General features: G+C 40.0%; 1 protein-coding gene across 2 annotated transcripts in view; it reads left to right on the forward strand.

Moving 5' to 3' along the window:
- Positions 1-14,143, forward strand: part of DMC1 (DNA meiotic recombinase 1) — a 40,344-nt gene that overhangs the window by 22,164 nt on the left and 4,037 nt on the right. For both annotated transcript variants that reach the window (XM_007454016.1, XM_007454017.1), the window contains one exon: positions 10,593-10,709. In XM_007454016.1, the coding sequence (XP_007454078.1) occupies positions 10,593-10,709 (117 nt within the window). The remainder of the gene's footprint in view (positions 1-10,592; positions 10,710-14,143) is intronic.

Genomic DNA, 14,143 nt, shown 5'->3' on the forward strand with positions numbered 1-14,143 from the left:
GGGCCTCTCACTGTTGTGGCCTCTCCCATTGCCAGAGCACAGGCTCCGGAAGCTCAGGCTCAGCGGCCATGGCTCACGGGCCTAGCCGCTCCGCGGCATGTGGTATCTTCCCGGACCGGGGCACGAACCCGTGTTCCCTGCATCGGCAGGCGGACTCTCAACCACTGTGCCACCAGGGAAGGCCCTGTACTGCTTTTTTAAAGGTCTTTTCAGCAACTTCTTATTTATAATAATTTTTAGCCAGAGAAAAGTTCCAAGACTAGCATAATGAATCCACAAATATCATTTGCCTAGTTTCATCAGTTGTTAACATTTTGCCACATTTTTTCCCTCTATATGTTTGTGTGTGTGCGTGTGTATGTAAAATCTCTCTATATGCTACATACACATACATGCTCATATATGTAAAAGTGTATATGTTTTGTGAACCTTTTGAGAGTTTTTTTCTCTGAACCAGTGAGAATTATTTGCAGACATCATGACACATCACTTCTTAGTACTTCAGCATATCTCTTCTAAGAACAAGAACATTCTTCTACATAACTACAACATAATTAGCACAGTCAGGGAATTTAACATTGGCGTACTATTTATCCAATACACAGTTATATTCAAGTGTCTCCAATTGTTCCAATAATATCCTTTGTAGTTTGGGGGGTTTCTTGTTTTGTTTTTGATTCAGGATCAGTTAAGGATCATGCATCCCATGTACTTGTCATGTCTCTTTAGTTTCCTTTAACCAAAACAGTTCCTCAACCTTCGTTAGATTTTTGTGACACTGACTTTCTTTTTTGGTGGCGCTGTGCAGCATGCGGGATCTTAGTTCGCTGACCAGGAATTGAACCCATGCCCCTTGTATTGGGAGTGAGTGACATTTTTGAAGCGCACAGGCCAACTGTTTTTCAGAATGTCTCTCAATTTGGAGTTGATTTTTTTCTCATTATTTAAAATGTTAAACACTTTTGGCAGGAAAACTACTAATATATAAATAATGTTATGACCTTTTCCATATATCACATCAGGAGGCACACTGGCAGTTTGTCCCTTTATTAGTGATAAGTTTGATCATGTGATTAAGATGGTGTTCACAAGATTTCTCCATTGTAAAAGACATTCTCCTGTTTGTAATTAATAAGTAATTTGTGGGGTGATACTTTGAGACTTGTGTAAATATCATGTTTTGCACCCAGTGGATTTAATAATATCCATTGCAGATTTTTGCTAAAATCCTCACTCTGATGGTTGCAGTACAAAGTTCTGTTACTTTAAAACTGAGTCAGTACATCATTTTGTAGCAGATAAATCAGTCATTGACATATATATTAGAAGATATTTGATATGATATTCTAAATTATGTAAATTGTACTGAAATGAATGTATCTCTCTTTAGGCATTTTCTAAACTAAATGCTAAGAGTATTGCTGCGTCTTCTGCAGTTTGCTATAGCTCTCACTTTTCAATACGCTTTTATGATATTTTCTACTTAATTACAGGAGATTCCAATGTGAAAAGTATTAATTACATGAAAGATTTTAAGCAAGGTTTTTTTGTTTGTTTTTTGAGTTTTATTGGCCGCACCATGCGGCATGAAGGATCTTAGCTCCCCTACCAGGGATCGAACCCGTGCCCCCTCAGTGGAAGTACAGAGTCTTAACCACTGGATCGCCAGGGAAGTCCAAGCAAGTTAAAAAGATTGAGGAGGGGGAAATCAATCATTTATTCATTCAGTATATATTTGTTGAAAATCTTCTATGTATCAAGGTTCTAGGAATTCGCTAGTGAACAAGAGAGACTATGTGCCTTGCCTCCATTAGGAAAAAAATAAATGATGTCCATTTAACTCAGAATTTTAAAGTCTTGGTAGGTCATGCATTGTCTGTAGTCCTTGAGGGGTTAAGGCAATATTCTCTGTTTTATAGGGTATCTTTCATACACAGGACATAAAGTACTTCACAAAGAGAATAATTTTAAACTGAAGAGAAATGGGAGATTTTTAAGGCTCGCTTTAAAAAGAGAAAATGACTCATTGGCTCAGAGGGAGGAAGTGGGTTGCATTCGAATAAAACAGTACAAGTTAAAGAGCAATGTTCTTTCTTCAGGTGTAGGGAGGGAACATTGAAGAGGCCAAAACTATCCACCTAGAGTTAGAAGACAAAGGAAGTCTGTGGAAATTAGGTCAGATAGGGTTCTTTTTCTTATATTTGTAGAAAGTTTCAAAAAGAGTCAAACCATTTTGAATTGACTCCAATAGGAGAAAAATAGAGAGGTGACAGAAAGGAAATAATTGCAGAAGTTCAAAGCAGGGAGGAGATTTATAATGAAATAAGCTAAGAAAAGAGCCGAAGAAGGTAACAAAGACTAGTATTTTTGCTGGGTGAATCTGCTTTGAAACAGCATCTCCTCCACCTAGCCAAGTTATATGGAAACAAATTTCACTATAATTAGTATATTCTAAAGTACATTATAACAATACAAATTAAATGCATGTGCTGTAAAGCACATAAATTGCCACAGCTAAATTAAAAAAGAAAACAGGACAGTTTTAAACTAAAGGATTTCAAATGCTGTTAGAATACTTCCCATAAAGGAAATATCTTTGTTTCTCAGTGTTAAGGAACTCCAAGCTGCAACTCCCCTGGAGCCTGTCAGAGAAATATCACTATAATTGGTATGAGTACCCAAGTACACTGACAATAATTGAGGCTTCTGTCCCATGCATTATACTTGATGGCACATCGTATTAAAAAGGAACAAAATTATAGAGGCGAGGAGCTTCCATATGATACACCAGAGCAGTAACTCCTAGATGAGGCTTACAGATACAGATTTTAGAACTAGAATGAGCCAGTTGATGAAGGCCTGGAAATAAAGTCAAAGTATCAGCCTGTAAAGCTCCATACCACAGCAAAAATAAGATAAGCAACAAATAAGACCATGATGTTGCCCCCTACTTCATTTGTTTCCCTAAAAGTCATCTTAGAACATTTGCAGCCTTGTAAATGTGCGGTTTATTCTTTAAGGATGTCACTTACTGATTCTACATCATTAGTATAAATTAAGAGGCAATATCTGGACTTCCCTGTTGGCACAGTGGTTAAGAATCCTCCTGCCAATGCAGGGGACATGGGTTTGATCCCTGGTCCTGGAAGATCCCACATGCCGCAGAGCAGCTAAGCCCGTGTGCCACAACTACTGAGCCTGCGCTCTAGAGCCCGCGAGCCACAAGTACTGAAGCCCGCGTGCCTAGAGCCCATGCTCCACAACAAGAGAAGCCACCGCAATGAGAAGTCTGTGCACCGTAACGAAGAGTAGCCCCCGCTCACTGCAACTAGAGAAAGCCCCTGCACAGCAACAAAGACCCAATGCAGCCAAAAATAAATAAATTAATTAATTAATTAATTTTTTTTAAAAAAGAGGCAATACGGAGAAAAAACATTAAACCAAAGTCACTAGCATTGTGACCTTGTGCAACATTTAAATTATTTGAATTTTACTTTCTTGTCCTTCAAAATTAAGAGCACTTATATTTATTGGTTGCTTAGCATGTGCCAAGTGCTTTCATGTATCATCTTATGTAATTCTCATATCACCCCAACATAACTCAGCCTCCTAGACCTCCCTGTTCTATGAAGCCAGTCTCAGTATATTGCTATATCTCTCCCCAACCCCACAACCACACACACCCCCGAATTCTATCTTCAAAATTTTGAAAAATGTAGATTTTTCTGCATATTTTGGGAGGAAATGGGGGGTGGGGTTATTTAACAAAACTTCTTAAACATACTCCTTTTTTTTTTTTAACCATCTCATCTTTTTCACCAAAATTCTCTATCTTCCTCTAATCTCAAAACATCCTCCTCTCTTGGACATGGTTCACCCAGTCTTTCTCTCAATGGACCCCTTCTCAAAAATTCCATCTTTAAGCTTAACCCTTAGCAAGTCAAAAGTACCAGGAGTACCAATTGTCCCTCAAGTTTGCCCTTACCCAGACCCCTCAAGGCCTCCACTCCAACCAGTATTTGAGGTAGACACTATTATTATTCCTATATATAAAGGAGGAAATAGAGGCTCAGAGTGCCTACTTGCTCAATCATACAGTTAAAAAACAGGAGTCAGATTTTGAACCCAGGTTTCTTTGACTTCAAAGTTGATGCTCTTTTAGTCTCACTGTGCTATCCTTCCTATCTCTCTCCCAGAAAAATATCACCTGCCCTACCATCACCATAATCCTATACTCCCTGCACCCTAATTTGCATTTGGAAGGTCAGGAGTTTCTGGGTCTTACTGTCAACAATATAACAGGCTGTATCCTGTTCAACCAGAGGGGGATAAATGAAACAATCTTTCTTGGCCCCTCTTTATTCCTAATATCCACCCCCATCTCTTCCTCCTTCTCATCATACTCCCCCATCCCCTGAGAAAAGGAGGAAAGAAGAGAAGATAATATAAAAAAAAAGGGGAAATAAGAGAGTAGGCTAAAGGAGGCATGTGGGTGGTTTTCTGAAGCCGTTTTTACTTGGTCAGAAATAGAAGTAAATTAAAGCCCTCTAAAAGAATGTGGAATGCTATTACACCTTCTTGTACTTTACCTCAAGACTTGTTTTTAACTGCTAGAATACTCAAGAAGTTCAAAGAAACTTGAAGAAATGTTTCTTTCTTTTTTTTTTTTTTTTCGGTACGCGGGCCTCTCACTGTTGCGGCCTCTCCCGTTGCGGAGCACAGGCTCCGGACACGCAGGCTCAGCGGCCATGGCTCACGGGCCTAGCCGCTCCGCGGCATGTGAGATCTTCCCAGACCGGGGCACGAACCCGTGTCCCCTGCATCGGCAGGTGGACTCTCAACCACTGCGCCACCAGGGAAGCCCAAGAAATGTTTCTTGATTAACAAGTCACTGAAAGAGGGTTTTAACTGAATCATTTAGTTAAATAATAATAGTTACCACTTACTGAGTATCTCTTATGTGCCATGATTACTGAAAGGGTAAATCTAATGCTTTATAGATGACCTGGCACAGTTCCTGGCATGTAGTAGGCTCCCAATGAGTTAGATTAAATATATCTTGAATCTTCACAACAGCCCTAAAAAGTAAGGGGTTTTTTTTTGTTCCCATTTTACAGTTAAAGAAACAGATTCATAAAGGTAAATAATTAGCCCAAGGTAACATAGATAATAAGTGAATCAGGATTAGGAAGGCAGATAATAATAATTGCAGTCACTGGGTTAATGCCTTACCTAAATTATTTCATTTTGTTACAACTACCATACCAGTTAGGTACAATTATTATCCTCCATTTAAAATGAAGAAACAGACACTTAGAATGATTAACAATTTTTCTGAGGTCATATGGCTGGCTGATAAGCCAAAATTTGAACCCAGGTCTAACTCTAAAGCTCTTACACCACTTAGCACATTGAGGCTGTATGTGCCTGGGGAAAGGTTAGCATGCTGTCATATGAGACACTTTGCAGGGATGTATCCATTACCCTGGTGAGTTGACCAGTGTTCAGGGCCCTCAACCTTACAGACAGAGATTTGATTTGGTCATCCTACTGAGCACAAATCCATTTCTCAGGGACAGACTCACATTAATCAAACTCATGAGACTCAATGAAAGATCAGAGGGCCAGTTTACTGATAAAGAAAAATGTAACTACATTTGAAGTTCTTGTGACCAGGGCATTCTCTCCTTGTAGGCAGACCTCCATAGGAATCCAAATTTTAATCCAAAGCTATTTACTAAATATGGAATCCAAGCAAAGGGAAATAATTAGATGAGTTAGAAGTGTCTGTCACATAGTAAGGACTCAGTAAATCTTGGTTGTGAATGTTATCGTTAATAGCCAACCACACTGGGGCAGGGGGCGGGGTGGACCATGAATCTCCTAAACTTATATGAAAATTTTTGTATGTGTACATATGTGCATTTTTCTGGGGGAGAGTCTGTATCTTTTATTAAATTATCAAAGTGTTAGTGACCTACAGGAAAAGTCAAGAGCCATAAATTCTACATGAAATTCTACACAGAATCGTGAACATTTTGATGGAGCAAGTAAAATTTGAATTGGCTTGATATTCTCCCAGAGCTAAGGCTGTTATGCTATGTTGCAATTTATTTTAATTAAGTATAACCTCTTACATTATGAGTCACTTTTTAGGACTTTTTTCTCCCCGAATTATCTTTCCTGTATGATTTCTTAGCACTTTTGCTGATCCTATCATTTATTTCTCATTTAGTTCATTCGAAATCATCTCCCTTTGGAAACGACATTCTTTTTTTTTTTAATTTATTTTATTTATTTTTATTTTTGGCTGTGTTGGGTCTTCGTTGCTGCGTGCGGGCTTTCTCTAGTTGCGGCAAGCGGGGGCTACTCATTGTTGTGGTGCATGGGCTTCTCACTGCAGTGGCTTCTCTTGTTGCAGAGCATGAGCTCTAGGTGCACAGGCTTCAGTAGTTGTGGCACGTGGGCTCAGTAGTTGTGGCTCGTGGGTTCTGGAGCGCAGGCTCAGTAGTTGTGGTGCACGGGCTTAGTTGCTCCGCGGCATGCGGGATCTTCCCGGACCAGGGCTCGAACCTGTGTCCCCTGCATTGGCAGGCGGATTCTTAACCACTGCCCCACCAGGGAAGTCCGGAAACGACATTCTTAACACTCAGGCTCTTCACCTGGAGTAATCAATGACAGGCAGTAGTACCTATTCTCTTTTGTGCATAGGGTACCACATTGGTAATAACAAACAATACTTTGCTAAGAAAAAAACATAGCCATACAGCTAAAACCTACAGATTCCTGCTCTTCCTTAGATTATCTGTAAGGGGGTGGAGGTGGGGAGGATTACTTCAATTCTGTCTCCTTTTACATTTCCCCTTCTGTCAGAACACCCTTTAAAAGTTCCTTGAATTACAGCTTCTTTGAAGATATATCACAAATCTGTGTCTAAAAGGATCTAATTTGGAGGAAACCCAAATTTTCTTCTCTTCCCGTATCCATTCAACAAGAGTTATTGAGTGTCTTTTATATTATAGGTACTTTTCTAGGCACTGGAGTTACTAAAATGAATAAGGATTTAGAGTATAGTTGGGGAATGAGACCCAAGAATTAAAAATTATAATGTAGTGTGCTTTAATAGAGTTATATACATAGTGATATGAGAGGACAGGGGAGGTAGGCTCTACTCTGTTTCAGGGTATCAGGCATGGTTTTCAAGAAGGGATGACACTTGATGGGTGAGTAGGAGCTAAATGAGCAAACACAATAGGAAAGGGGCTTTTGCTTCAGAGATAACTGGGTTTATAAAGGCATTGAGGTATAAGAGGACTTGCTGAAATAAGAAAAAATAAAAGTTTGAGGAGGAAGAATGAGTACAGCTGTAGATAAGTACAGTGAGCCCTTCGTATCCATAGGTTCCAGATCCATGAATTCAACCAACCTAGGATCAAAAATAATCAGAATAAAAAAATCCAGAAAGTTCCAAAAAGCAAAATTTGAATTTGCCATGCTCTAGCAGCTATTTACATAGAACTTAAATTGTATTTACAACTATTTATGTAGCATTTACATTGTATTAGGTATTATAAGTAATCTAGAGATGATTTAAAGTATATGGGAGGACACAATATTGTAAATCAACTATACTCCAATAAAAAAATTTTTTTTTTTTTTCCGGTATGCGGGCCTCTCACTGCCGTGGCCTATCCTGCTGCGGAGCACAGGCTCCGGACGCGCAGGCCCAGCCTCTCTGCGGCACGCGGGACCCTCCCGGACCGGGGCACGAACCCGCGTCCCCTGCATCGGCAGGCAGACCCCCAACCACTGCGCCACCAGGGAAGCCCTAAAAACTTTTTTTAATTAAAAAAAATAAAAATAAAGTATATGGGAGGATGTGTGTAGGTTACATGCAAATACCACACCATTTTATATAAGGGACTTGAGCATTCATGAATTTTGGTATCCATGGTTGGGAGGTGGGTTCTGGAACGGATCCCCCTGTGGATACCGAGGGAGGACTGTATGTAGGTAGCAGACAAAAAGAAGCAGAAGTTGAGGGACTGTCTTCCTGAGAGCCCTCCTTTTCTTTGTGAAGAAGCAGGCAACGTCATCCAAAGTTAGGGAAAAGAACAGAAAAGAGCGCTTAAGGAGACTCTGCTGAAAGTCTGGTAAAGGGGAGGTGAGGTTAACCATGCTCACATAGAAGAATTACTAGGCAGCATGGAGAGACCGACCATCTGTGAGAAGCATTAACATAGGTGTTAAAACTTCTCTCTGACCATTTAGCGAACCCCGACTCTCCTTTCTTGTCTCCTCTTCATAGCAGTTTCTAACTGGTCTACCTGCTGTAGGGGCACCTATCTTTCTATTGCCCAATATTCTCCTTGGTATTTTTGTAACTTCTATGTCTTAAGTACAAAAAATATTTTTGAGCACCCACTGTGTGGCTGGTTGCAACAGAGCTGAATACAATGTCATCTGCCCTTAAGGAGCTTAGTGATAGGTAATAGGCGAGGAATTGAGGGGGAATATAATATGTAAATAATAATAGCACTAAAGGCAGGACATGAAAAACGCACTAAAGAAGCATAAATACAGTGTTTGCAAGTTCAGAGTTCACAGCCCAGCTGAGAATATCATCAGGCCCTCAAGCAGCCCATCTATGTAGAACATAGGATTCTTTTAAGACCTTGAAGAACCACCTGTAATGGAGGGTAACCTGGAAGGTTTAGTTATTCCATTGATAAGAGTGGCATTGATCTGTAAGCATTATAGAGACAATTCATCTCTAGCTATTCCATCCAACTGAAAGGGCTTCATTGCTTTACTACCCTTTCAGTTGTCTGAGTAAAGCAACCTATCTTCTGACTTCTTAACTCCTGTCAGTCTCACCTGCCTGGATGCTACTTTCTTGATAGTGGTTCACTCCAAAACTAACTCTGTTCTTGTTCTCACGTTGGACCTGCTGAATCAATCAATCCTATCCAACCCCAGCCAGCTGGTCCTAACCTGTGAGCCATTTAATCAAGCAGCAGTTTATTTTTTATTTTTTTCAATTGTTTGACTCCGCAAAAATCAGAAGGCACTAACGGACAGCCAACAAACCCATCCCCGTGGTGCCCTGAGTGAAGACAAGTCCATATGATGGACTAAAATCCCACCACCTAAGACTCTAAGCAGTGAAATGAACAGCCATCAAAAGGCAGCAGTTTGGGACTTCCCTGGAGGTCCAGTGGTTAAGACTCCGCACTTCCAAACAGGAGGTGCGGTTTCGATCCCCAGTCAGGGAACTAAGATCCCATGTGCTGTGAGGAGTGGCCCAAATAAATAAAAAATAAAATAAAATAAAAGCAGCAGTTTATATTAGCAGACTCCTTTCCCAGAGAGCTTCATATCCCCATTAACCTACAATCTTTTTAGCCTCGTGTCAATCAGCCACATTGTCACTACACCAAGCCTCATGCTTACAGTAAACAGAATCCTGAACTTCATGGAGCAAGCAGAATTTGAACTGACTTGCAACTGAATTCTCCCAAAGCTGAGGCTATTATGCTATACCAAAATTTATTTTGATCAAGTATAACCTGTTAGTTTAAGTTCAGTTCCACTTATTGATGATTTTGAAGCCTAGATTTTCTTCTTCATCAAAGGAGATGATCTTGTGGCTTTCTCCTTCATTCTATTGATATGGTATATTACAATGATGATTTTCCTATGTTGAACCACTCTTGCATTCCTAGAATAAACACTACTTGGTCATGGTGTATAATCCTTTTGATATGTTGCTGGATTCGGTTTGCTAGTATTTTGCGGAGGCTTTTTGCACCTAGGCTTTTTTGAAGGGCGGGCTTACTATATTAGGTTTATTAAGAACCTTTCACTTCTTGCCAAGTGAGTGTTAGTCCCCTAGTGAGTATATCTCTCAAGAGTGTCAATATTTGTAACTACCTTGCAATCATAATATATTTTTGAATTGATAAGATCATAGTAAGAGCTTATCTTTTTTGTATCCTATTTTAGAAGAATAAACTTTAGACATCAGCAATAAAGATATTTCTGAGATTCTTCTCACCTTAAATTCATAACCAGTACAACACTGAAGGCTTCCAATGTACAGTTAATGAATAAGAAGGAGGTTCATTATCTGCTGTCATTTACATCATAGCATCATGAGGGAGGGTTGGGTATTACTTATTCATTAGACTAGAATAGTGGTTGGCACACAGTAAGCCATTAATAAATACTTCTGATACATGAATGAATGAATAAATTCAATCTTTGTATTTTGTAAAGAAAAATTGCTTAACCCCAAGATTTATCCTAAAACAGTGAGTAGTGTTTTATTTGTTTTTTTTATTTTTAAAAAATCAAACAAAACATGAACCATTTATCATAGGAATCTCAGAAGCCTGAACTGGATGGCAATGGGGTACATAGCAGCTCCAAACTCTAGCCCATTCCCTGGTTTATGAACAAGCCTCTGCTTGTTTAGAACGCAAACCTACTCTGTCGCCTGCCATACTCCACAGAAAAGTTGCCTTGTAATTGCAGGTAGTACTGTATATAGTCCATATGATGAAACCTGAAAAGGTGTTTTATTAATTCAGTTTTCAGGCAGACCCCAAAAAACCCATCGGGGGACACATTCTGGCTCATGCTTCAACAACAAGAATAAGCTTGCGAAAGGGAAGAGGAGAGCTGAGAATTGCCAAGATTTATGACAGGTAAATATTTCTTATCTTAATCAGATTCTTGTGCATATGGTATTATATAGAATTGCCTCTCCTGAGAGGCTATAATTATTCCACTGGCAGACACTACATGTTTGAATTTCCTTCTCAAAAAGTATTCAGTTCATTGAGAAGTCCCTACTACGTACTGGGTTCTAGGGATTCGGGGATCTTGTTGACAAATTGACTTGGTCTCTGACCTTCCCAATCTTACAGTGAAGCTAGAAAATGAAATAATTGATTCCAGTTGAAGTGAGGTAAATACAGGAAAAGTACAGCATGTGATAGGGATGTTCTTCTTTCTTTCTGCCAGTTTATTTTTCAGGTTTCAGTTTAAACATTGCTTCCTCAAAGAACCTTTCCCTGACCCTTACATTCTAAGCTAATACTCTATATTACACCTTTTATTCTTTCACAGTACTTTACTTATTTAATTAACAGTTATAAGCTTAGGTTTTACCAGCAACAAACCTAAAGCGATTTGAATTGGGGAGGCATTACCCACCCCTTCCTGAGCATTGCTGCTGACCCTTCTCTGTGGACCTCCCCCATTTTTGCCCATCTAAGGGGTTGGCAGGGGAGGGTACCCCCACCTTCCCTGCAGCTGTTCCTCAGGAGTCATGACTTTGACTGGGTCTAGAAAGGTTGAGCTGGAAGGGGTGGCCCCTGCTCACTTTCTAAGCATATGTCTCAGAGACCTGGGGCTGGTGGGAGCGCTGCTGGAGCTGGATTTCAACACATAGAGTGCCGCTGGGCCAGCTGGTAGGGTTGCTGGGCTCCAGGCTTCTAGCTCCAGCTCTTGCAGACCTAGGCCCCTCTCTGACCCGAGAAAGCTCCTCGGGCCCTTGAAGCTGCTAAACCAAGAGAGTAAGGAAACATTCTTTAGAGTGAGAAAGCTAATGTTTTAGCCACTTAGAGATAAACTGCAAAACTAGAGCCTGGCATGGGGCTGGGGCTAAAGATTTTTCTCGAACTTTTCAAGATTTGCAAGTATGCAGCTTGGAAGGAGGCTGGTGGTTTTACTGTTAAAAAAGCAATAACGTGGCTTTTCCTGTAAGGCTTGCATAGTACTTCTTACCCCTCTCCTGTCTCCCCCTGCAAAGATGGTGCTGGAATGTTCTGGAAGGTCATGTCAACTTCAGCTTTCCTGTGGAAACTGAAGCCATTGGGGTTTTCTGTCCAAATTCAAAAGGAGTCATACGTGTGTGTGTGTGTGTGTGTGTGTGTGTGTGTGTGTGTATGCATATATGTAGATGTACATATATACACATACACTCACTTTATATATATGTATGTACATGCAAGTATTATAATATACATATATATATATACATGTGCAAATATATGAATAAACTTTGACAACATAATTGATGTACCTGGTAAAAAATAAATAAATAAAATCAAACAGTACAAAAAAAAGAGTTATAAGCTTAATAAGTTTTTACAGAGAAACCTATTACATATCAGCTGTTCTAGATTCTGGGGATAGAGCAGTGAACAAAACAAAAAGACAAGGCCCTGCCCTCATGGAGCTTACATTCCATTAGTAATGATTTATATAACATACGTCATCCCCACTAGACAGTAAATACCCTGAGGACAGAAATACTATTCTCTTGTTTACCACTGTATTCTTAGTTCCTTGGACATAATAGATGTATCTGTGACTGACTGATTAGCCAATCCTGGCAACAAGGTAAAGATTTGTAATAACTCTTTACCCTAGGGAAGGAAAAATCAGCCAAAAAGGAATCAGATGAGCTCTGTATCTGGTTTTGGCTATGAATCACAGTACTTACTATGTATTGTCATTGAAAAATATTAAATAATCAGTTCCCCCCTCTATCTGGTTTTTATTCAGACCATTTTGCTTTTCATCATCAGTCCCTGTAGAAGACTGTGATACACATATGCAAGTGCTATGCTTTGTGGAGCTTCAGCAATCTCTAGAAATTTGTTACAAATGTTCTTTGTTGAATTAAGTAGATAGTAGGATTTTTCCATAATTTTACTAAAATTTCTTGGTCTATATCTTGGACAGATTGCTGTGCTTAGAACTTTCTCAAACATTTTTCACTCTGAATTGTAATCATCTGATTACATGTACATCTCCCTCACTACAGGGACTGAGTCTGGTTCACTAATGTCCCCAGCACCTAGCATGGCCCTTGGCACATAGTAAGAGCTCAATAACTATTTGTTGAATTAATAAATGAGTGAATTCCATCTACATGTTCAATCATTTGTATATTTAATCAAGTCCTCCAAATTTTTAGGAACAAATAACCTCTGCAGTTTTTACAGTCCTAAGAGAACAACACTAGGGTTCTGCAGTCTCAACAAAGGAAAATTAAAATTATCATAGAAGTTAGTCATGTCAACTTTTCATAAACCTGAATAAAAATAGCAAAACTAGATCAGAACTTAAAATGTGAAAACTTAATTTGCTGTGCATCTTGTACTGCCTTCTTTCTGGTCTCTAAAGACTTCTCACAAAGAATTCTCCTTGACTTTAGAAAAAACTTTTTGGTAGAGAAGATCATGATGCTAAAAATGATAGCTAACACTTACTGAGTGGCTACTATGTGCTAGGCCTGTGCCAAGTGCTTTATTTATTTACTTTTTCATTGTTTTTAAGGACAACCTTAAGAGATAGAGATTATTATCCCCATTTACACATGAGGAAACCAAGGCCCCAAGTAGTTAGGTAACCACTGCCCCTCTACAGTCTATTTTAAACACAGAAGCCAAAATGATCCTTTGTAACACCAAGTCAGAGCATATCTATCCTCTCTTTAAAACACTCCTATGGGGCTTCCCTGGTGGCGCAGTGGTTGAGAATCCGCGTGCCAATGCAGGGGACACGGGGTTTGTGCCCCGGTCCGGGAAGATCCCACATGCCGCGGAGCGGCTAGGCCCGTGAGCCATGGCCGCTGAGCCTGCGTATCTGGAGCCTGTGCTCCGCAACGGGAGAGGCCATAACAGTGAGAGGCCCACGTACCGCAAAACAAAACAAAACAAAACAAAACAAAACACTCCTATGACTCCCCATCTTAACTCAGAATAAAAGCCCATGTCTCTACACTGGTTTACAGAGGACTACATGAATGGCCCTATTCTTATTCCTCCTGTTTTCCCCCTTGCTCACCATGCTTCAACTTCAGTGGGCACCTTGATATTCCAGAAACATGCCAGTCACACTCCTCCCTTAGGGACTCACCTCTGTGATTATTGCTCTCCCTGCCTGGAATAAGCTTCCCCCACATAGCCCTGTCTCTGGCTATCTCCCTCACCTCCTTCAAGTCTTTGATCAAATGTTACCTTCTCAACAAAATGCCTATCTTGATCTCCCTATTTAAAATTGCAGCTAGCCTTGTCCCAGTTTCCATACTTCCAATCTCCCTTATCCAGCTCTATTTTTTTCTTTC

This window comes from Lipotes vexillifer, unplaced genomic scaffold (genome assembly GCF_000442215.2).
Source record: "Lipotes vexillifer unplaced genomic scaffold, Lipotes_vexillifer_v1.1 scaffold382, whole genome shotgun sequence".
Taxonomy (NCBI): Eukaryota; Metazoa; Chordata; class Mammalia; order Artiodactyla; family Lipotidae; genus Lipotes; species Lipotes vexillifer.